Source organism: Ovis aries, chromosome 26 (assembly GCF_016772045.2).
Source record: "Ovis aries strain OAR_USU_Benz2616 breed Rambouillet chromosome 26, ARS-UI_Ramb_v3.0, whole genome shotgun sequence".
NCBI lineage: Eukaryota > Metazoa > Chordata > Mammalia > Artiodactyla > Bovidae > Ovis > Ovis aries.
Window position 1 is genome coordinate 33477672 of NC_056079.1, and position 24115 is coordinate 33501786.

Sequence of the window (24115 nt, forward strand, 5' to 3'; positions counted from 1 at the left end):
GCTTGCTTTCACAAAGACATAGTTAGGTTTTTTCCACTTAGAAAGAAACCAATATTTGCAATTAAAAGGTAAACAGATAGGCTTCCAAAAGAAATAGAAACCAATATGCTTTCTTAATCTTGCTTTCCCCCCCTAATATTAGCTTTTCAATATGACTGAAGCTGAGTATCTTTTAAAATTTTTATTTACTTGTGTCTGACTTTGTCCTTTAAATTATCCTTCAACCCTTTCCCGCTTTTATGGTTGATCAGCAACACACCCTGTGTCTAGCACTAATATGTGTCTGTTATAGAAGAAATAAGGGAAGTAGAAGATAAACCTTTAGTCTAAAGGAGTTTTCAGTTTAAATGATAAAAATCTATTAATTGCTATTAAAGAGATGACAGAAGGATGCTAAAACAGTATGCTGTTTATCATGACTTTAATTTTTATCATTTATCCACTGATTTACAAAATATTTCTTGAATTCCTAATATATACGCCAGATGCTTATCATATGACACGAGGCATGTACAGACAGTAAAACAAAGCCTCACTCCTCATGGAACTTAAAGAACACCCAGTGCTAATTAGTTGCAGAATTAGAGTTAGGGATCATGTGTCCTATTTTTTTATGCCTGTGCCATCTTAGTAACACTGCAGTGACTGCATAGGTAAAAACAGATCCCTAATGTTGAAGAGCCAGCACTCTAATAAAGATAAACAAGATATGCACAGATACAGTAGAATTCTGAGATAATAACGCATGTTTGTTGGTTATATGTCTCTGAAGTTATGGGGTTCTACTTATACCGTAAGATTTTGCTGTAGCTGCTGTATAAGGTAGAATACATTAGAACTTCCTGGAACTTAGTCTGTTCTTTTAGAATGAGAGTTTATAGAGATAGCCTTAAGTATTATGATTCTATTATTATTTTTCATTGATACTTGAATTATGATGAAAATTAAGAACATTGTGATAAGTTTGCTGTAACTTAAAAGTACACAGCTTAATTTTTTTCTCTGATTTTTTATGTATTTTTATTTTTAGATTTACCCATGGAAAGAACTTCTGAGAAGGGTGGGAAGAAGCAGTGGCTTTTGGCTATCTACATTGCTTTACCTGTTCTTGTTGTAGCAACCATAATAGCTGCTTCATGGAAGCTTTCGAAAAAGTGGTTTAGCAAGAAAGAGGAATCCGGAAGTAGTGGGTAAATTAAATTTGTGTTCTCAGGTTAAACCATTTAAATCTAGTCAGAGGTAAGGCAATATTATGAACAGCAACAATACTTCACATTTTATAGGAATTTTGAATGCTACATCAATATCTCATTTAATTGTTTGAAATAGTTTTGGACATCCTTATTTTAAAGTTTCAAAAATTTCAGAATCTGGTTTAATAACTTGCCAATGTTATTGCCTCAGTAATTGAGACAGGAAGAATGGAAATGCATCCACATCTGTTGCTTTCACATGCCCAGTGGTTCTCATTTCTACTATATACAAGCTAAACTTTTCCGATATATCATGGCTTCCTCTTTGTTGAAATTTCTGCTTTATATACTCTGAAAGTGAAAAGTGTTGGTCGTTTAGTCATGTCCTACTCTTTGCAATCCTGCGGACTGTAGCCTGCCAGGTTCCTCTGTCCATGGGATTCTCCAGGCAGGGAATACTGGAGTGGGTTGCTATTCCCTTCTCCAGGGAGTCTTGACCCAGGGATCAAACCTGGGTCTTGCTGCACATTGCAGGCAGAGTCTTTACTATTTGAGCCACCAGACAGTGACTAAATATATAACATTCAGTGTAGTTATATATTCTTGGTGTATTTTCTTTTCATCATTAACAATTGTATCTTAAATTCTATTTTTACTCTTTTATATTGTTGTATCCCAGCTTGCTTTCTGCAAGTTAGATTTACCTATTACATATTTTTCATCCCTTATTTTCAATCTTTCTTAGATTTTAGTTGATATCCTATAGTCAGCCTTTATATGAAAAATATAGTAGTAGAGTTTTCATATTTATATGCTTAATGTATGATCGTAGATATTCATGTTGAAATTTACCATCTTATTTTCTTCCTATTTACTAGCCTCTTTTTTGGCATTATTTCCTTTTCCCCAATTCCATTTTTTTATTATGATTTTTCTGTTTTCTTTTACTATTTTGTACATTTTTAATTCTGTTTTGATTGTTTTAATGATTTTTGTTAACTTGTATTTGTAGCAAATGTTATATATACAATGTCTTAATTTAATCATTATATGTCTTCAGAATAAGACAAGGATCTTAGCCTTGTAACACTAATCTATCTTTTTCAATCTGTTTATCATTTGATTTTTCAGTTTCCTCCAAGTAAATTTTGTGTTTTTTAAAAATTATCATTATTATATTTAGTTAACATTTATTAGAATTTCCTGTTACATTTTCCAGGTTCTTTGCTTTACCATTCCTTTCTTTTAAATTTAGTTCTGAGATAATTTAAGAAATATAAAAGGCTTCCCTTGTAGCTCAGTTGGTAAAGAATCTGCCTGCAATGCAGGAGACCCTGCTTCTGTCCCTGGGTTGGGAAGATCCCCTGGAGAAGGAAATGGCAACTCACTCTAACATTCTTGCCTGGAGAATCCCATTGTCAGAGGAGCTTGGCAGGCTACAGTTCATGGGGTCACAAGAGTTGGACACAACTTAGTGACTAAATCACCACCATGAAATATAAAAAGCTGCAAAAATGACATAGAGTTTCTTGGCTCTATCACTTAGGTTTTATCAATGATGGCATCTTACATTAACAGTGAATTTTCACAGCCAGGGGACTGGCATTGGTATAGTTTTATCAGTTAAACTATAGACCTTAAAGCTCAGCATTCAGAAAACTAAGATCATGGCATCTGGTCCCATCACTTCATGGCAAATAGATGGGGAAACAGTGGAAACAGTGGCTGGCTTTATTTTCCTGGGCTCCAAAATCACTGCAGATGGTGATTGCATCCATGAAATTAAAAGATGCATACTCCTTGGAAGGAAAGTTATGACCAACCTAGATAGCATATTCAAAAGCAGAGACATTACTTTGCCAACAAAGGTCCGTCTAGTCAAGGCTATGGTTTTCCTGTGGTCATGTATGGATGTGAGAGTTGGACTATAAAAAAGCTGAGTGCCGAAGAATTGATGCTTTTGAATTGTGGTGTTGGGGAAGACTCTTGAGAGTCTCTTGGACTGCAAGGAGATCCAACCAGTCCATCCTGAAGGAAACCAGTCCTGAATATTCAATGAAAGACTGATGCTGAAGCTGAAACTCCAGTACTTTGGCCACCTGATGTGAAGAACTGACTCATTGGAAAAGACCCTGATTCTGGGAAAGATTGAAGGCGGGAGAAGAAGGGGACGACAGAGGATGATATGGTTGGATGGCATCACTGACTCGATGGGCATGAGTTTAAGTAAGCTCCGGGATTTGGTGATGGACAGGGAAGCCTGGCATGCTGCAGTTCATGGGGTCGCAAAGAGTCAGACATGACTGAGCGACTGAACTGGACTGAACTGATAGACCTTATTCATATTCACCAGTGTTTACAGACGTATATATAGTCCATGGGGTGGTCACAAAGAGTCAGACATAACTGAGAGACTCACTTATTTGTTGAGTATGTGTGTGTGTGTATATATACATTTTTTTCCCCCATGGATCACAGCCTTGCGGTGAAGGGGCTTGCATAACTCAATGAAATGCTGTTCAAGCCCACACAAGACAGATAGGTCATAGTGTAGAGTTCTGTTAAATTATGGTCCACTGGGGGAGGAAATGCAACCCACTTCAGTGTTCTCAGTGCGAGAACCCCGTGAACAATATGAAAAAGCAAAAATATATGACACTGGAAGATGAGCCCTCCGGTCAGAAGGTGTCCAATATGCTACTGGGGAAGAGCGGAGGGCAATTATTAATACCTCCAGAAAGAATGGAGTGGCTGGGTCAAAATGGAAATGTTGCTCAGTGTGGATGTGTCTGGTGGTAAAAGTAAAGTCCAATGCTGTAAAGAACAATATTGCCTAGAAACCTAGAATGTTAGGTCCCTGAATCAAGGTAAATTGGACATGGTCGAGCAGAAGATGGCAAGGTTGAACATTGACATCTTAAGAATGAGTGAACCAAAATGGGTGTTAATGGGCAAATTTAATTCAGATGACCATTGTATCTACTATTGTGGGCCAGAATCCCTTAGAAGAATTGGAGTAGCCCTCATGTAGTCAATGAATGAGTCTGAAATGCAGTACTTGGGTGCCATCTCAAAAATGACAGTATGATCTTGGTTCGTTTCCAAGGCAAACCATTCACCTTCACAGTAATACAAGTCTATGCCCCAACCACTAATGCTGAAGAAGCTGAAATTGACTGATTTTATGAAGACCTCCAAGACCTTCTGGGACTAACACCAAAAAAGGTGTCCTTTTCATCACAGAGGACTGGAATACAAAAATAGGAAGTCAAGAGATACCAGCAGTAGTAGGCAAGTTTGGTCTTGCAGTACAAAATGAAGCAGGGCAAAGGCTAGCAGAGAATTGTAGCTGCCTTGGTCTCCCCAGATGGTATCACCTCAATTTGGGGAGACTTCTTTCTCTGCCTGGCTTCCCATTGCTGTGTTACAGCATGGAAAGTCTTCCCTGCAGTAAGAAGGGGCAATCATGGGTCTTTATTTCCTTCTCTCATAGATCACTATCTTGCCTAATATTCAGTATCTGAAAACCAGTGTTTAACATGTTTTGTCCAGATTTTCAGTTGTTTCAGGCAGAAGAGTAAAGCCTGTCTGTTACTCCATTTTGATCAGTATTGGAACTGTATCTTTGTGGTTTGTAACTGCACTTTCATAGGTATCTCTCCATCTCATATTCTGTTTGATTTTCTCAGATCATTCTCTCACATCACCATTTCTTCCTTCTCAGTCCTGTTCTAGACTTATGGATTCTATTCTTGCAAACATCTCTATGGAGATTCTAAGTATTCTCAGAGTGTTTTTTTAATCATTTGTATTTCTTGGTGTGTGAGCTCACTGTTTGGCTATGGCTGCTGATGTTAACTACCAGGGCTTTGTAATCAGAGACTCTTTTCTCTTCAATATCTATGATTTTCCCATGAGAATTCAGCATGCCTTGTGTTGAAGACTCAATGTGGGTGGTTTCCTTTTTGCTTCCTTTAAAGAAAAAATATTTAAAGCAAATGCTCTGCATGGTGTTCAAGCCTTTGTAGGAGTGTGAACTGGCATCCTGAAAGTGCATTTTTTGGAGGCTTGGGACTCCTCAGTGATGCACTTTCCCCCATCTATCCATGCATGTTGCATATTCCCATTTTCCCTGCTGCATTCCAAAGGCCACTGGTCAGGATTTTTACTAGCCCTATTGAATGGGTGGTATGACCATTCATGGCTCCCAGGTTAAGTGGCTCCAGTTAAGGAGCTCACTTAGTTTCCCTACATGCAAAGTCCTCATAACTTATATCCTTCTAAGGAATGACTATTGAATCTCTAGTCCCAAAGTTGTATCATTGGTTTAGACACCCCTGCAGTCACTCACTTTTAACTCCTGTCTACCCTTTGAACTCTCTGTTTCTTCATTTTTACTAAAGAGAATTCTTTTCTTGTTAACCTCAGTTATATGTTAACTGTTCCTGCTGTTTTATTCAGACCTCCTCTATGAGGAATGGAAAGGGAAATTTTCCCACCAGTTCAGTGTGTCAGATTGTCTAGAAGTCTGTATGGATTTTACCTTATAAAATGTAACATTTCTTTATCAATGAATAAAAAGTTAAAAGTTGGGGTATAAAGGTCAGAATCAGGCATTCAGGATCAAACTATTCTGTGTTCAGAAGTGACAAAGGAAAATCAAATCTGTGCCTTCTTGATAATTTCCTCATTGCAGGTTTGAAATATACTTTTTATGGATGAGGTATGCAGGTAAATAAGAATGTTTACGTATTTGCATCTCTGTTTAGTGACCTTGCACATTGTTTTCTTTTTTGGTAACTAATCTTGTAAAAGAGATAATACAGCTTATAAAATGGCCTGATTTTTATTTATGCAGTTGACAAGCTCTCTTACGACTAATTTTGGACAGTATTTTCCATTTGTTTTATGTCCAGGTCAGAAGGTGACACTCACAGAAATGTCACCAGGTAGGTAAGCTGTTAGGCATCTTAAGACACATGTTGAAAATTAAGAATGAATTAGTAATTAACAATGTCTAGCTACAGTTGGTAAAGTAATCCTCTGAAAACCAGGCTACTAATATATAGTAATTTGGTTTCTAGTAAATTAGTCTTCTATTCATTTAAATAAATACTATTTTTTTTCTGAGGAAACAAGGAATAAAATGGCTGACTCTAACAAAATTTAGAATATATATAATTAGTAAAGAAAAAAGGATGTACGTCGGGTTTAGTCAGTTGTGTCTGACCCTTGCAACATCATTGACTGTAGCCCTCCAGGCGCCTCTGTCCATGAGATTTTCCAGGCAAGAACACTGGAGTGGGTTGCCATTTCCTTCTCCAGGGGATCTTCCTGTCCCAGGGATTGAACCCAGGTCTCCTGCGTTGCAGGCAGATTCTTTACTGACTGAGCTACCAAAGAAACCACAGCTTGGGTTATATTCATGTACAGCTTGGGTAAATAAGCAAGCAAATGCTTGATATTTGATAGACTGTACATGACTGAACTCATGTATAAATTTCTATGGTAGTTATGGATTGGTAAGAACTAATTATATCTACTTTGTGTGTTGTTTTTTTAAAATCAGTAATGGATAGTGTATTGTCCCCATTAATATTTCTTAAATAACAAATTCAGTCCGTACTGATTTATAACTGGTCCACCAACAAGGGAAATAGATGGGGAAACAGTGGAAACAGTGTCAGAATTTATTTTTTTGGGCTCCAAAATCACTGCAGATGGTGACTGCAGACATGAAATTAAAAGATGCTTACTCCTTGGAAGGAAAGTTATGACCAACCTAGATAGTATATTGAAAAGCAGAGACATTACTTTGCCAACAAAGGTCCATCTAGTCAAGGCTATGGTTTTTCCAGTAGTCAGGTATGGATGTGAGAGTTGGACTGTGAAGAAAGCTGAGCGCTGAAGAATTGATGCTTTTGAACTGTGGTGTTGGAGAAGACTTTTTTTTTAAATTTTTAAATTTTTTTTTAATTTTTATTTTTACTTTATTTTACTTTACAATACTGTATTGGTTTTGCCATACATTGACATGAATCCACCATGGGTGTACAGAGTCCCTTTGACTGCAAGGAGATCCAGCCAGTCCATTCTAAAGGAGATCAGCCCTGGGTGTTCTTTGGAAGGAATGATGCTAAAGCTGAAACTCCAAAACTTTGGCCACCTCATGTGAAGAGTTGACTCATTGGAAAAGACTGTGATGCTGGGAGGGATTGGGGGCAGGAGGAGAAGGGGACGACAGAGGATGAGATGGCTGGATGGCATCACCGACTCGATGGACGTGAGTCTGAGTGAACTCCGGGAGTTGGTGATGGACAGGGAGGCCTAGCGTGCTGCTCTTCGTGGGGATGCAAAGAGTCGGACACGACTGAGCGACTGAACTCAACTGAACTGAACCAACCCAACATTCAGGGTTTCCCTGGTGGCTCAGCGATAAAGAATCTGTCTGCAATGCAGGTTCGATCTTTGGGTCAGGAAGACCCCAGGCGGAGGGCATGGCAACCCACTCTAGTGCTCTTGCCTAGAGAATCCCACAGACAGAGGAGCCTGGCAGGCTGCAGTCCATAGGGTTGTTCAGAGTCAGACATGACTGAGACGACTGAGCAGAAGCAGCATACCAATATTTCAGTTTATCTGATATAACTTTTCAGTCACATTACTTTCAACCTTTTATTTAATTTGGTCTCTTGAAAATAGCCTGCCAAAGATATTTTAAAATCTGTAACCTCAAGTGTCTCAGTAGTTGAATTTAGTATGTCTATATACTTATAATGTTTGCTGATATGTTTAGAATAAATTCTGCCATTTTGTTTTGTTTTTTCTGTTTCTCATGCTTTTTCAATATTTTCTTTCTTGTGTTCCATTACACTGATTGTGCTTTCAATGTTTTTTCTTTCCTTCTATCAATTTGGTCATTATGTGTTCTAATTGTATTCTTTTAGTGATCCTCTTTAATTATTATATTATTATATTGTGTTTTATTAAATTATTTAAATATAAAGTTATAATTTTAGATATAAAAGTACTTATAATCTTCTTCTAACAATTTATGGATATTAGCCCAGTAAACCTTATACTCTTTTATTCACTCTTTCATAGTATTGTCATTTGGTTTTTAGTTACTTCTGAATTTTAACCTGATACAAATAAGTCAGTGTTATCATTATTATTATATTTAATCATTATTATATTTAATCAAAACATACTAAGATTTCACTATATTTTGTCACTTTATTTACTCATTTTTTTAATAAAAAGGAAAGAAAATTTTTTAATTTCACAGTTCAGTGCCTTGTACAGTCTTTTTTGAATTTAATTCCATATTTTGATGTTCAATCTCCCTTTTGGTGAAGTACATCGCTTAACATTTCCATCAGTGAGTCTTTGTGTAGCAAACTGTTTATCTTATCCACCTAAAATTGTGCTTATTTCATTCTCAAATGTGAGTTTAGGTAGTATGGACTTCTTGTGTGTGTGTGCTGACATCTGGGTTTTATTTTTTTTAATTTTTAATTGGAGGATAATTGCTTGTTGTGTTGGTTTCTTAGTATGAACTTCTATGTTGAGAGTTATTTTGTTTCCACTATTTAAAGGTATGTAAGTATAGTGTGGCATTTATTACTGATGATGATAAATCTTTTGTTAGTGTGTTGATTCATTTATTCCTTTAAGACTAATATGAATTTTACCTAGTTTTTGTATGTCTGTTGCTGTGTAACAAATTACCACACACTTAGTAACTTAAACCACATTCATTTCCTGTGTGGAAGTTCTGTAAGTAGGAAATCCAGGTGGATTTGACTGGGTTGTCACAAGGCTGACCTGAAGGCCAGGCTGGGAAAAAGTTGTAAGAAAAATCCAGTTTCTTGCAGCTTTAGGTCTGAGGTATATCTTTCTGTGTTGCCTGTCTGCTTGGGGCCCTTCTCTCTCTTTCAGAGGCCACCTGCATTGCTACTCAGGTACCTCCCTTCACCTTTAAAAAAATAAGGGCATAGAAGTCTTCCTAAGGCTTTGACTGTCTCTTAACTTCTCCCTTCTACCAGCAAGAGAAAACTCTCCTTGACCTGACTGGGTCAGCCCCACCAAAATGATCTCTGTATTTTAAGGCCAACAGATTTGGAGCTTTAATTACATTTGCAAAATTTTTCCAGAGCAGTACTTTGAAGAGTATTTAAATAACCAAGGAATGGGAACCTTAGGGGGCCATGTTAGAATTCTGCCTATCACAACCTCGACATTTATACATTGGCCTCAGAGTTGTTATTTTGTTATAATGTATTCTGGTAGAGATTTTTTGTAAAAAATCAGGAACTTGACCCAATATTTTCAAATTTACCTTTTATGCCTTCTATTTCCACTTTTTCAAACTATCATTAGAAATATCACTTCCTTCCCTGAAATTTTCATTAGGATTTTGTGTTATTTTTACACCATTTCTCTATGCGTCAAATAGGAGGTGGAGATTACCCTCTCAATACAGTCTGCCTAATTGTTTAGAAGTCAGTGAGGGTGTTAAATCACCACCTGCAGTAATTTGTTTACTAGTGGGTAACACATCAGGGTAGAACCTAGAGGCCAGAATCAGGTATTCAGAATCAAGCGTATATTCTTTACTGAGAAGTAACAAATCAGTTTTCTTGCTCCTCTATTTGGGAATTTGAAATTTATGTTCTCTATGGACATGGTATATGGATAAAAAGCAATGCTGTAATTTGCAGACTGTAACTTAGTAATCTTTTGAAATGATTCATTAGCGGTGATTAGTAGTATAAAAGAATTAATGTAGGTTACAAAATGACCTGACATTCATTGGTTACAGAGGCACACTTTTTTTAAAGTATTAACTTTGAAGCATTATTTTTCACTTGCCTTTAGGTCCACATCAGAAAGTAGCAGCCAATCAGATACTGTAAGGTAAGTGAATTAGAAAGGATTTCTTAAAATAAGATGAACAAATTGATATTTAACAAGTCATTGGTAAGTATTAATTGCACAGCAACAATTGATAAGGTATACTACACATATAGCTTCTAAAAGAGATGGTTGGTTCTCTTTCCCCTTAATATTTTTAGTAGTGAGCAAAGAACCTGCCTGCCAGTGCAAGAGACATAAAAAACACAGATTTGATCCCTGGGTCAGGAAGACCCCCTGGAGGAGAGCATGGCAATCCACTACAGTATTCTTGCCTGGAGAATTCCTTGGACAGAGGAGCCTGGGAGGCTACAGTCCATAGGGTTGCAGAGTTGGACAGAACTGAAGCGACTTAGCACAGCACACACACACACACAAATTCCTTTTAGTATGTTCTAACCAATAACAGTGAGTGAGTGTCTAAATAAATAAATGCTTTCTTCAGTTTGTTAATGGATTTTGGGAGTTTATTCTGGGGATGCAAAGGAGTAAATGATTGGTGAAATGTTTATGGTGCTAACTCATAAATGGAGAAGTTCACTTCTTTATTTGGAGACTCTAGAAACCCAATATGTATGCTCTTTAACAACTGAATGAGTGCTTACCCTGGTCACTTGAGAAAAATTTGCTGAAGAAAAAGGTTTAAAGGGAATAATAATTCTGTGTGTTACATAGCCTTTCAAAATTACAAAGTAGTTTTTTAAGAACTTTTGTATTTTGTATTGGGGTATAACTAATTAACCAAAAATTAGTTGTGACAGTTTCAAGTGAACAACAAAGGGACTCAGCCATACATACAGTTACAAAGTAGTTTTAATTAAGTCTCCCTCCATTTCCTGAAAGGTGGATATGTCTGAGTAATAACACAATAATTGTTTAGTTTTCCACATCCAACAGTTTGGGATGGTGTTATTCCACCTGTGTGTGTGCGTGTGTGCACGCTCAGTTGCTTCAGTGGTGTCCAACTCGTTACAACCCTATGGATTGTAGCCTGCCAGGCTCCTCTGTCCGTGGGACTCTCCCAGCCAGAATGCTGGAATGCGCTCCTGTGCCCTCATGATTCCACCCAGCTTCCTCCAAAGTATACTGCTGTCCCAGACACACCCAAATGTACAGAGTAGGATGTCTAGGCTGTACAACAGGGCTGTTTAATTTCATTTATTCCGAATAGGTCTTCCTCTTCCATTATGATGCCTTCTTTTCTTATCCTTTATCTCTCTTTCATTATTATGATCTTTTCCTTTCAGTGACACTTATGGAGTCATGAGTTACTCTCACTAAGCTAAAAATAAAAACTGATTTTCATTAGTATATCCTCTCAGTGTCAGGGAGTCATCATATGATCCTTAAGCATAGTTACCTTTTCCTCACATTGGATGTATGTCCTATTACACTGTTACCATAAAGGATAAAGGCCATATATATCTTGCTCCACACTGCATAGCCAGCATGTAGCAGAGTTCTTGGTTTACGGTAAGTGCTCAATAAACGTTTGTTGAATAAAGGAATTAATTAATTAATCTTTTCCACAGACATGCACACAGGCAGCCAGACCAAAAAAAAAAAAATCCATAAACACAAAAGTATAAAGACAAATACGCAGACACACACACGTATGTATATATAACACTTTAACTGCCTCCATTTCTCCCTCTCATAGCATCTCTCATCCTGGAACCTTGTCAACATAATTCATCTCTTCTAGGATATTAATTCACCTACACTGAGTGAGGGATGATAGCATAACCCACTGGAATATGTACATTTCAACTAGAGTAGTTCGGGTATAAAATGGCTTGATTGTCATTCTTAAGGTAGGCATGTTTATTCGTATTAACTTTTAGACATTTTTATTTTTATTTAGATCGAGGTCAGAAAGTAGTACCCAAACAAATCGCAGCAGGTAAGTGACTTAGGAAATGTTTCTTATAAGTAAGTCAAAGTTGAAAATGAACAAATAATTGCTTAATATTTTTGAGCAGCTACAATCGATGAAGTACTGCAGTAAAAACAACTTATTAATATTTTCCATTCTGGGAATGAGTATTAATGAACTTAGTCTTTTCTTCAGTTTACTAAATTTTTATTGGTTGCCTACTCTTAATACATAGGGAAAAACTAGTTAAGTCTAATGAGAGGCAAGATATTTATAATTATTTTATGAAATTAACATAATCAGAGCATTTTTTTGTGATGAAATACACAAAGAGAAATATTTCTTTTTTTTTAAGATCACATTTATACCCACAAACTCAATATGAACAACTGAGTAAATTATTACCACTCTTAAGAGGAGTTTATCTAAGAAACAGTTATTATAAACTGAAATTCTACATGTTTCATACTCCCCACCCCAATCCAACAGCCCACAATTGTGTTAATACAGAGTTCTCATGAGTTTTTAGTTTCCTATGTGGCCTTGTGATCCTTCCAAAGTCATCAAATATTTACTGATCTGCTAATCTTCTTCTCTCCCTTATAGAGGTTTTATTTACTTATACTGCTTGGCATTTCCCTTAAAGTGTCTTCTTTTAGTTACATTCAATCCACTGATATTCCAAAATCTACTTTATACCCACAGGTGGTTTTCAGGCTGCACCACTACATTAGATAGTTTCTGTCCTCCCTGATGACATCACTCCCTCCATTCAGGAAGCCGTTGACATTTCTATTTCCTTTATTTTGTTCTTTTTTTTTTTTTCATAATGTCTCCTAACATAGTTACTCTTTTATAGACATTGCTTCGTACAAACTAAGTGTGAAGAAAAAGGCAGATGTTCTTTATTGCCTCTACTCTCACCATTACCAACGGATTTGTAATATAGTGCTCAAACACTCCCTGGAGAAGAAACTGGCAACCCACTCCAGTATTCTTGCCTAGAGAATCCCATGGACAGAGGAGCCTGGTGGGCTATAGCCCACGGCATTGCAAAGAGTCGGGCATGACGGAGTGACTTCACTTTCATTTTCTTGAAGAAGGCAATGGCAACCCACTCCAGTACTCTTGCCTGGAAAATCCCATGAATGGAGGAGGTTGGTAGGCTGCAGTCCATGGGGTTGCAACGAGTCGGACATGACTGAGTGACTTCACTTTCACTTTTCACTTTCATGCATTAGAGAAGGAAATGGCAATCCACTCTAGTGTTGTTGCCTGGAGAATCCCACGGAGGGTGGAGCCTGGTGGGCTGCCATCTGTGGAGTCGCACAGAGTTGGACACGACTGAAGCAACTTAGCAGCAGTAGCAGCAGCAGCAGCTCAAACACTAATACTTCCAAACTGATGCTCCTCTAGTGCATTGCTTTGCCAATAAGCTCTGAAATTGCTTGAATATAATGACTGTGTGTACTTTGTTAACCAACTTGTGGTTAGCACCTAGCAGAGTAAATGCTCACTAAAATACTTGCGTAGTGGATGAATATCACATACATCTTGAACTTTACATACACACATGATTGACGTTATAACTACTCCAACTGTCCACTCACATTATCTCTCATGATAGAATATGTCATTTGCATAGTCATCTTCTACTGGAAGTAGTATTCAAGACTGAGGGATAATCACCATCCTAGGACAATATATATCACATTTGAAGTGTGTGGTCTGGAGAGTTAACCCATTAGTCTAGCTTGTGTTTCAGTTCAGTTGCTCAGTCATGTCTGACTCTTTGTGATCCCATGGACTGCAGCATGCCAGGCCTCCCTGTCTGTCACCAAATCCCAGAGCTTACTCAAACTCATGTTCATTGAGTTGGTCATCCAGCCATCTCATCCTCTGTCGTTCCCTTCTTCTCCCACCTTCAATCTTTCCCAGCATCAGGGTCTTTTCAGGAGAGTCAGTTCTTCACATCAGGTGGCCAAAGTATTGGAGTTTCAGCTTCAGCATCAGTCCTTCCAATGAATATTCAGGACTGATTTCTTTTAGGATTGACTGGTTGGATCTCCTTGCAGTCCAAGGGACTCTCAAGAGTCTTCTCCAACACCACAGTTCAAAAGCATCAATTCTTCGGTGCTCAGCTTTCTCTGTAGTTCAACTCTCACATCCATACATGACCACTGAAAAAACCATAGCTTTGACTAGACGCACCTTTGTTGGCAAAGTAATGTCTCTGCTTTTCAATATGCTGTCTAGGTTGGTCATGACTTTTCTTCCAAGGAGCAAACATCTTTTAATTTCATGGCTGCAGTCACCATCTGCAGTGATTCTGGAGCCCCCAAAATAAAGTTTCACTGTTTCCATTGTTTGCCCATCTATTAGACATGAAGTGATAGGACTAGATGTCATGATCTTGGTTTTCTGAATGTTGAGTTTTAAGCCAACTTTTTCACTTTCCTCTTTCAAGAGACTCTTTAGTTCTTCTCTTTCTGCCATAAGTGTGGTATCATCTGTATATCTGAGGTTATTGATATTTCTCCCAGCAATCTTGATTCCAGCTTGTGCTTCATCCAGTCCTGTGTTTAGCATAAACCAAAAAGCATTCTTGGGTTGTTCTTTCTGTTAAATTTAATAAGCTAGCAGACACATTTGCTCTGCCTCACTGTTACAACACCCATGTTTTCCTTTCTTCACTATTTTAAAAAGTTTGAAAACCAATGGGAGATGTTGATAGAACCAACTTCTCAGGTAAACACTACCAGGACAAAAAAAAATTTTAAGCCAGAAATCAGATGGGTTAAATATAAAGTAGTCTGACAAATCCAGATATACAAATTCTTTTATTGATTTGAGGGAGAACTAACTGTATTAACCTACTCCAGTCTTTTTGCCTGGAGAATCCCATGGACAGAGGAGCCTGGAGGACTACAGTCCATGGGGTCGCAGAGTCAGACATGAATGAATGACTAACACTTCACTTTCTACTTTGTTAAATAGGGGAGTTTCGTGGTCAGAGTAGTAAGAAAAACCTCCTTTAAGTTTTGAAGATGTAAAGCAGCAGATGTAGGAAAGGATAGGAAGGGTAAACTTATGCCACTCTTATCACTGAAATCCCTCGCTAATCTTACTGCCTATTTTATGTTCTCTGTTAATTCAACTCAGTTAATTTATTTTCAACTTATTTTTTTTACTCTTTCATTGTTTTGGTTGGGGGATCAGAAATAAGAAATCTGTGGATATAAAAGTAGAAAAGAGGCTCAAGAGTTTGGTTTTGACTTTTGATAATAATGGGTATAAAAAATGTAGCAGATATTTCCTTTTCTACTACAATTTTGAAGGGAAACAAGAAGAAACTGCCGTAAAAATCCATTTTTTTCAGAGTGTATTGTCTCAAACTTAAATTTTTTTAGATCCAAATCACAGAAAAGCAGTGAAACACTTAATAGTAGGCAAATATATTAGGAACTATCTCTTAAAATAAATATGCTTTAAATTAAAATGAAGCTAATAATCCACAACTAATTCCTTAATATTTATTGGTGAATTGGTAAAGTACTTCACCAAAAATAATGCATTAATTTTTACTAACCTTGATTACTGAGTATTTAAATCATTTTTAAAAGACTTTTAGTCTTTTTTCTTCAGTTTAATAAAGTTCTTATAAGTTTGTTGGGAACTTGCTCTTGTGGATCTTGCCTGGAGAATCCCAGGGACAGGGGAGCCTGGTGAGCTGCCGTCTATGGGGTCACACAGAGTCGGACACGACTGAAGTGACTTAGCAGCTTAGCAGCTAATAAGATACATGATACGTAAATTAGTTTATAAAATGAATTCATGATTAAGCCACTCACTTTATCCATTAGGTACTATAGGCAAAATGCTAAGGCCTGTGAGTTTACAAGTGCCAAAACCAAAACACTGTTTACAATATGAAAAAATAAAAAATGATTGGCTCCAAGATATGGAAAAAGTAAAATTGATATGTATTTAAATTTCTTAAAACAATGCAAAGATTTAACTTGTTATATTCAAGAACATGCATGTGGAAAAAATGTTAGATTTTCTCATTTGCAAGTACTTCTCATTAAATACAATGGTTCTCCAGAAATCACAATTGGTAGTTAAAAAGCTGCTGCTGCTGCTGCTGCTAAGTCACTTCAGTCGTGTCCGACTCTGTGCGACCCCATAGACGGCAGCCCACCAGGCTTCCCCATCCCTGGGATTCTCCAGGTAAGAACACTGGAATGGGTTGCCATTTCCTTCTCTACTCACAGTTAAGTAATTTCATAAGCAAAATTATAAAATGTCTTCCTAGAGTTCTTTTTTTTTTGCCATATGAATTTTTCACTTAGCAGTATGCCAACTGCATGTTTTTCAGTGGAAGGTAATTTACTTGTTTATCAATACCTAAGCAGAGAAGACTCTTGTGAGTCCCTTGAACTGCGAGGAGATCCAACCAGTCCATCCTAAAGGAGACCAGTCCTGGGTGTTCATTGGAAGGACTGATGCTGAGGCTGAAACTCCAATACTTTGGCCAACTCATGCGAAGAGTTGATTCATTGGAAAAGACCCTGATGCTGGGAGGGATTGGGGGCAGGAGGAGAAGGGGATGACAGAGGATGAGATGGCTGGATGGCATAACTGACTCGATGCACATGAGTTTGGGTGAACTCCGGGAGTTGGTGATGGACAGGGAGGGCTGATGTGCTGCGATTCATGGGGTCACAAAGAGTTGGACACAACTGAGTGACTGAACTGACTGACTGAACTGAAGCACATGTGTCTTTGTTCTCTTCCACAGTAACTAACAATTCCTTCAGAAGGCAATGGATATCACTCGGGGTCTCGCTGAGAAATGAAAATTCGACCTTTTCTCCCCTGGTCACAGCTGATGGAAAACAATAAACCAAGATGGACCAATTTGCAGGAGCGTCTGTTTTTATTTCCTCTCCCACTCCGAGGCACAGTTTTGCCATGTCAGGGCCCTTGAGTTGAAGACAGTCAACCTGAGCTCCCATTGAGTCCCTGAGCTCTTCTCCACAGCTCTCCCCACCACCCACTTGGGTTTGTTGCCTAGGCCCCTAGCGGCTGGGGATCTGCATCAACTGCTGTTACTCAGGGAAGGATCAGTGTGTGGACTGTGTTCCTCCTCCTGGTCCTTCTCACTGGACTTGGCTGACTGCATGCAGATCTCAGTTAATACAGCTATTTGCCCCCTCTCCCTCCCCACAACTGCAGAATCAGGGCTAAGGGAAACTGTGCTTGCTCAGGCCTCACATTCGGCTTGCCACCTTTCTGTGCCCCTTGGTTGAGTCACTCACAGGATGAATCCCAGAAGACAGAAGGACCCAGAGAGCTTGGGCTTTGGTCTCAGGAGCAAAGATTAATACCTTATCAGAGTTTGATACGAAGATTAATAAATTGAGTTAGGAAAAATATCTTTTATTTTCCTTTTTCTGAAACTACGTATTGTTCAGTTTTTCAATAAATATTTGGCAAAATTCATCAATGAAACTGGAACTTTGTTTGTGGGAAGATTTTAAATTATGGATTCAATATCTTTAACAGAGAACTGTTTAGACTTTCCATTTATTGTGATTTTTTTTCAGAAGTGGTAATTTTAAAGCAGCTTATTCATTTCATTTAATGGTCAATCTTTTGACATAAAGTTGTTCATAATATCCCTTACAGTGTCTATAGGAGCTAAAGTTATGTCCCTTCTTTCATTCCTAACTATAGTGATACTATATGCATCTTTGTTTTCTGTTTCATTGATTTATGTCTTAAAATTTGCTCATTTCCTATATTCTTGAGATGAAAGTTTAGCTCATTGTTTTTAAATCTTTTCTAATTCATTTAAAGATATATATTTGCTCTATGAGTCTCTTTAGCTACATCTCACAAGTTCTGATGTGTTAGTTTGATCTCAGAATTATGGATTTCTTAAAAGTATGTTGTTTCATTTCTAAATATTTGGATATTTTCAGTTTCATCTTTCTTAATTTAGTCATGGTCAGAGACCATAGTTGCATAATTCTCATACTCTGAAACTATTGTTTTGCTATGATCCACTCTGGTCTATTTTGGTGAATGTTCCATGTGCACTAAAAATGTACGTTTTGTAGTTTTCAAATATGTAAATGTCAAGTAAAGCTTATTAACATTCTTTTTGAAATCTCATATATAAATGAGATTATACAGTATTTATCTTTCTGTGTCTTAACTAACTTAGCAAATGTCCTTTGTGTTTGTCCATGTTGTCACAATGGCAGGATTGAGAAAGGGCAGGAGTGAGTAGGGTGAGATTTCCTTCTTTTTCACAGCTGAATAAATGTATCCTGTTTTCTTTATCCGTTTGTCTGTTATGGACACAGATTATTTCCATATCTTGGCTATTGTGAATTATGCTGCAAAGAACATAGGTATGCATATATTTCTTTGAGATACTGACTTCATTTACTCCTGATATATGCCCAGAGGTAAGACTGCTGGATCATATGGTATTCTATTTTTAATTTTTGCGGAACTGCCATACTGCTTTCCCTAATGGCTGTACCAGTTTATAGTCTCTCTTCCACAGCATACCGCAGTTCCAATTTCTCCACACACACATTTGATAATACTTGTCCTTTTCATCTTTTGGGTAATATCCATTCTAAAAGTTGTAAGACTTTGTCTTGTTGTGGTTTTTATTCATATTTCCCTGATAATTAGTGATGTTTAACACTTTTTCATGTATTTGTTGGTAATTATATGTCTTCTTCAGAAAAATGTCTATTCAGGTCATTTTGCCCATTTTGTAAGTGGAATATTTGTGATTTTTTTTTTTTTTGCTATTGAGTTACATGAATTCCAAATATACTTTGGTTATTAACTCCTTCTCAAATATATGATTTGCAAGTATTTTTCCCATTCTGTAGGTTGCTTTTTCACTTGTTAACTGTATCCTTTGCTGTGAAGAGCTTTTTAGTTTGCTATAACGAGAGAAGAGAGTGACAAAAGAACTACAAGACAAATGCAAAACTGTTAATAAAACGGCAATAATAAATCCTTCCCCATCAATAATTACTTTAAATGAAAGTGGGTTAAACTTCTCAATAAAAAGATACAGTGTCTGAATGATTAAAAATGAAAGCAAACTCCCACTGTATGCTATCTATAGGAAACTCACTTTAGATTGAAGGTATACATAGGCTGAAAGCAAGAGGAAGAAAAAGATATTTCTCACAAATGATAACCAAAACAAAGGAGTGGTTATATTTAAATCAGATGAAACAGACTTCACATCAAAAACTGCCTCTAGAGCCAAAAAAAAAAAAAAAAAAAAGATCATGACACAATGATAAAAGGGTAAATTCAATAGAAAGATATAATAATTGTAAATATACATGCACCCCAAATCAGAGCACCTTAGTGTATAAAACAAGGATTGACAAATCTGAAAGAAGAAATCGACAGCAATGCAATAATAGTAAGAGATTTCAGTGAAACCCCATTTTAAATAATAGGTAAAGCACAGAAAATCAATAAACAGCAGACTTGAACAGCACTACAGACATGTGGACCCAACAGGCCTGTACAGAACTTTTCACCCAAAGCAGAGGAATGCACATTCTGATTATATATAGAACATTCCCCAAACAGGCCAGAAAACAAGTCTTAAATTTAAGAAGATGGAATCCATAACCAGCATCTTCTGCTTTAGATTAATATTTTCTCGTATGCTGTGTGATCTGCTCCTGTTGAGGCTGCATGCAGTTTTTCCCTGCCTGAGCTGTTGTAGTTGTGGAACATGACCAGGCAAGAAAGCCACACAAACTCTTAGTTCTTACTAGATGTAAAGGTAATCTTCCAAGAGTAAACTCTATTCAAGTTTGTGTCTGCCTTTGGTCATTTTCCAGGTCCTTTGGGTTTTTAAAGGTATTTTGCCAGGCATTTATAATTGTTTTCTGTGTGAAGAATCAGACTACATATTAGTGTAATCTTTACCAGAAGTCATCCCCAGGGGTGGACTTGGTAAATCACAGAATATATTAAAAAAAATATTTCTTGGAAAACTGCCAGATTGTTCTCTGGAATGGTTATTACTGCTTACATGCCTACAAACCAAGTCTTATGTTTCTCTTCATTCTTACCTGCACTTAATGCTATTCACCACTGTGCTGCTAAGCTGCTAAGTCACTTCAGTCATGTCTGACTCTGTGTGACCCCGTAGACAGCAGCCCACCAGGCTCCCCATCCCTGGGATTCTCCAGGCAAGGACAATGGAGTGGGTTGCCATTGCCTTCTCCAATGCCTGGAAGTGAAAAGTGAAAGTGAAGTCGCTCAGTTGTGTCCTACTCTAAGCAATCCCATGGACTGCAGCCTACCAGGCTCCTCCATCCATGGGATTTTCCAGGCAAGAGTACTGGAATGGGGTGCCATTGCCTTCTTCAATTCACCACCCTAATTTTTGCTAATTTATTGGATAGAAAGTGATACATCACTGTTGTTTTAATTTGCTCATTTGTGATTACTATTTAAGCTAAAGATCTCTTTATATCCTTTTAGGCATTTACTTATCATGCTTTATGAAAAAAAAGTATAACATTTTCCTATATTGCTACTGGATTTTTTTTGTCTCCTTCTGTCTCCTCCCATACCTTTGTGTGTGTGTGTGTGTGTGTGTGTGTGTGTGTGTGTGTGTGTGTGTGTGTAGGGGGGGTGCTCAGGTATGTTGGATATCCTAGATAGTAATTCCTGGTTGGTATTAAACTTTGCAAATGTCCTCTCCTTGTCTTTCACTTTTCTCTTAACTTTTTAATACTTGTGTCCTTTCTAAAGCCACTCTCTTATTTTTCAAATTAAGAGAAAGAGTTTTCCCATTATCCCTTTTAAGTATTTCCTTCTAATTATTTTAATTTTTCTCCTTCTGGAAAATACTATTATTAACACTTCTCTACTCCTTATCTCTTAATTTTAGTTTTGTCTTTTCTATATTTTTTAAAATCCTTTCTTGTTCTTTCCTGGGAGAATTTGTCAATTGGAGCAATAAGTGTCTATGCTACTATTTATACTAACACTTGTGATTTTATTTCTTGTCACTTGGTTATTTTAGAGAAATATTTGTTAGTGTTATGTCAGGAAGCATTTAACAAGAGGCTTCCTGTGTGCTGTTTTGGATCTGTCAGGAATTCTGTTTCTTATTAATTCCTGAATATTCAGGAATTAAGACGAGAGGCAAGCCTCTCTTGGGAACTGGGGAATCGAGGCATTTCCTTCGTTCGTTTTTCTATATGATGATAAGTACCCACTTCCTTCTTGTGAACCATACAGTAAAAGTGATTACAACTCTCTCTCCCTTTAATATGGATCACCTATGTTTTGTAAGTCTGGAATTTTAATCTTTATCTTTGCTGAGAATAACTACAGTATATATGCCTATACCATGTTGATTAAAACACCTTTGCTCCATCAGAGCTTTGGTCCCTGTGTCTTTCTTTCTCTCTCTCTCTCTCCCTCTCTCTCTTTTTCAGGCTGATCCCCTGGAGCGCAGAAGCTCTCTGAGTTCACTTTCTTGCCCGGGCTTCTAAGACCCTCTCGAGAAGGCACTCTGCACCTTCACCCCATCGAGAGGTTGCCTGAGGCCTCTGTGAACAGAGCAAGCCCTGTGTCAGGGGCTTTATTGGCTTTCTGCGTAAACCAAGGAATATCAGCCTCTTTCTCTCTCCTTTACTTTCTTATTGGTCTACTCCGGACTACCAGGTTCTGGTCCATTAAAGGACCTCAAAAGTGTTATATTCTGCTAATAACTTCTCTTTGTTTTTCAGGAAAACCAAGCAGTTTCAAAGTGAATTTATAAACATGAGTTTGACATTTGTTAAAGGAAATGTATAGTCAATATTGAGTATGCCTGTATTTCAGTGTATTTAGTATGATGTGGGTAAGGATCTGAGAAAGGAAGGATGCCTATAGACCTCAAGAGATCAAACTCTTCTTGCTCCTATAGAGGCAGAATGAACTGTAAAAGGGGCTAACAAAGTAAAAACTAGGGGCTACAGGATTACACAGTGTGGCAATAATAACTTGTGATATTAAAGAAGATTTTTTGAAAAGTATTTAAACAAAGATTGTATGGGTGGAGGGGAGGAGACTTCTGCCGTTGATAGCTGTCTAGTAGAAGCCAACCCACTGCAGTATTCTTGCCTGGAAAATTTCCATGGACGGAGGAGCCTGGCCGGCTACAGTCCATGGGGTTGCGAAGAGTCCTGTAGGACTGAGACTGAGCACACACACGTACCCACAATGGCTATCCAACCATGAGATTTACCAGAGTCACAGTGTTTGCACCAGTGTTTGCAAATACATTTGCCTGCTGATGGGTAAGTATTGTTACTAGGAGGAAACTTTTGCTTGCTCTCAACTTGAGCATTTGAAAAGCCTCTTGGTGAAAGTGGAAGAGAAGAGTGAAAAAGCTGGCTTAAAATTCAACATTCAGAAAACTAAGATCATGGCATCTGGTCCAATCACTTCATGGCAAAGAGATGGGGAAACAATGGAAACAGTGACAGACTTAATTTTGGGGGGGGGCTCCCAAATCACTGCAGATGGTGACTGCAGTCATGAAATTAAAGGATGCTTGCTCCTTGAAGAAGGGCTATGACCAACCTAGACAGCATATTAAAAAAGCAGAGACATTACTTTGCCAACAAAGGTCCGTCTAGTCAAGGCTACGATTTTTCCAGTGGTCATGTATGGAGGTGAGAGTTGGACTGTGAAGAAAGCTGAGCGCCGAAGAATTGATGCTTTTGAACTGTGGTGTTGGAGAAGACTCTTGAGAGTCCCTTGGACTGCAAGGAGATCCAACCAGTCCATCAACAATATTGTAAAGTAATTAACCTCCTATTAAATTTATATTAAAAAATTTAAAAAATATAAAACAAAACAAAAAGAAAATAAAGGAGACCAGTCCTGAAAATTCATTGGAAGGACTGATGCTGAAGCTGATGCTCTGGTACTTCGGCCACCTGATGCGAAGAGCCGACTCATTAGAAAAGACCCTGATGCTGGGAAAGCTTGAAAGCAGGAGGAGAAGGGGACGACAGATGATGATGAGATGGTTAGATGGCATCAATGACTTGATGGACATCAGTTTGAGTAAACTCCAGGAGCTGGCGATGGACAGGGAGGCCTGGCGTGCTGCAGTCCATGGGGTCACAAAGAGTCTGACATGCCTGCGGGACTGAACTGAGCATTTAAAAAGTGTGCTGATATTTATTCAGTTCAGTTCAGTCAGTGAGTTGTGTTTCACTGCAATCCCATGAACTGCAGCACGCCAGGCCTCCCTGACCATCACCAACTCCCAGAGTTTACCCAAACTCATGTCCATCGAGTCAGTGATGCTATCTAACCATCTCATCCTCTGTCGTCCCCTTCTCTTCCTGCCTTCAATCTTTCCCAACATCAGGGTCTTTTCAAATGAATTGGCTCTTTGCATTAGGTGGCCAAAGTGTTGGAGTTTCAGCTTCAACATCAGTCTCTCCAATGAACACCCAGGACTGATTTCTTTTAGGATGGACTGGTTGGAACTCCTTGCAGTCCGAGGGACTCTCAAGAGTCTTCTCCAACACCACAGTTCAAAAGCATCAGTTCTTCAGTGCTCAGCTTTCTTTATAGTCCAACTCTCACATCCATACATGACTACTGGAAAAATCGTAGCCTTGACTAGACGGACCTTTGTTGACAAAGTAATGTCTCTGCTTTTTAATATGCTGTCTAGGTTGGTCATAACTTTCCTTCCAAGAAGTAAGCGTCTTTTAATTTCAGGGCTGCAGTCACCATCTGCAGTGATTTTGGAGACCCCCAAAATAAATTCTGACACTGTTTCCACTATTTCCCCATCTATTTGCCATGAAGTGATGGGATCGGATGCCAGGATCTTAGTTTTCTGAATGTTGAGCTGTAAGCCAACTTTTCACTCTCATCAAGAGGCTTTCACTTTCATCAAGAGACTCTTTAGTTCTTTTTCACTTTCTTCCATAAGGGTGGTGATATCTGCATATCTGAGGTTATCCAATATTTATTAGTCACCAAGTAATGTAACAGAGAAGGCAATGGCAACCCCCTCCAGTACTCTTGCCTGAAAAATCCCATG

General features: G+C 38.0%; 1 protein-coding gene across 2 annotated transcripts in view; it reads left to right on the top strand.

Annotated features, from left to right (window-relative positions):
• The window catches only part of LOC101115508 (disintegrin and metalloproteinase domain-containing protein 32), a 197426-nt gene extending 180524 nt beyond the window's left edge, over window positions 1-16902 (top strand). The window contains exons 19-23 of one of the 2 annotated variants that reach the window (XM_060407107.1): window positions 1031-1190; window positions 6110-6142; window positions 10071-10109; window positions 11971-12009; window positions 16784-16902. In XM_060407107.1, the coding sequence (XP_060263090.1) occupies window positions 1031-1190; window positions 6110-6142; window positions 10071-10109; window positions 11971-12009; window positions 16784-16790 (278 nt within the window). In that variant the 3' untranslated portion in view covers window positions 16791-16902. Of the gene's footprint in view, window positions 1-1030; window positions 1191-6109; window positions 6143-10070; window positions 10110-11970; window positions 12010-12841; window positions 13140-16783 lie in introns of those variants that run through there. The other variant, XM_060407108.1, reaches the window with a different exon arrangement.
• The last annotated feature ends 7213 nt before the right edge of the window (window positions 16903-24115 follow it).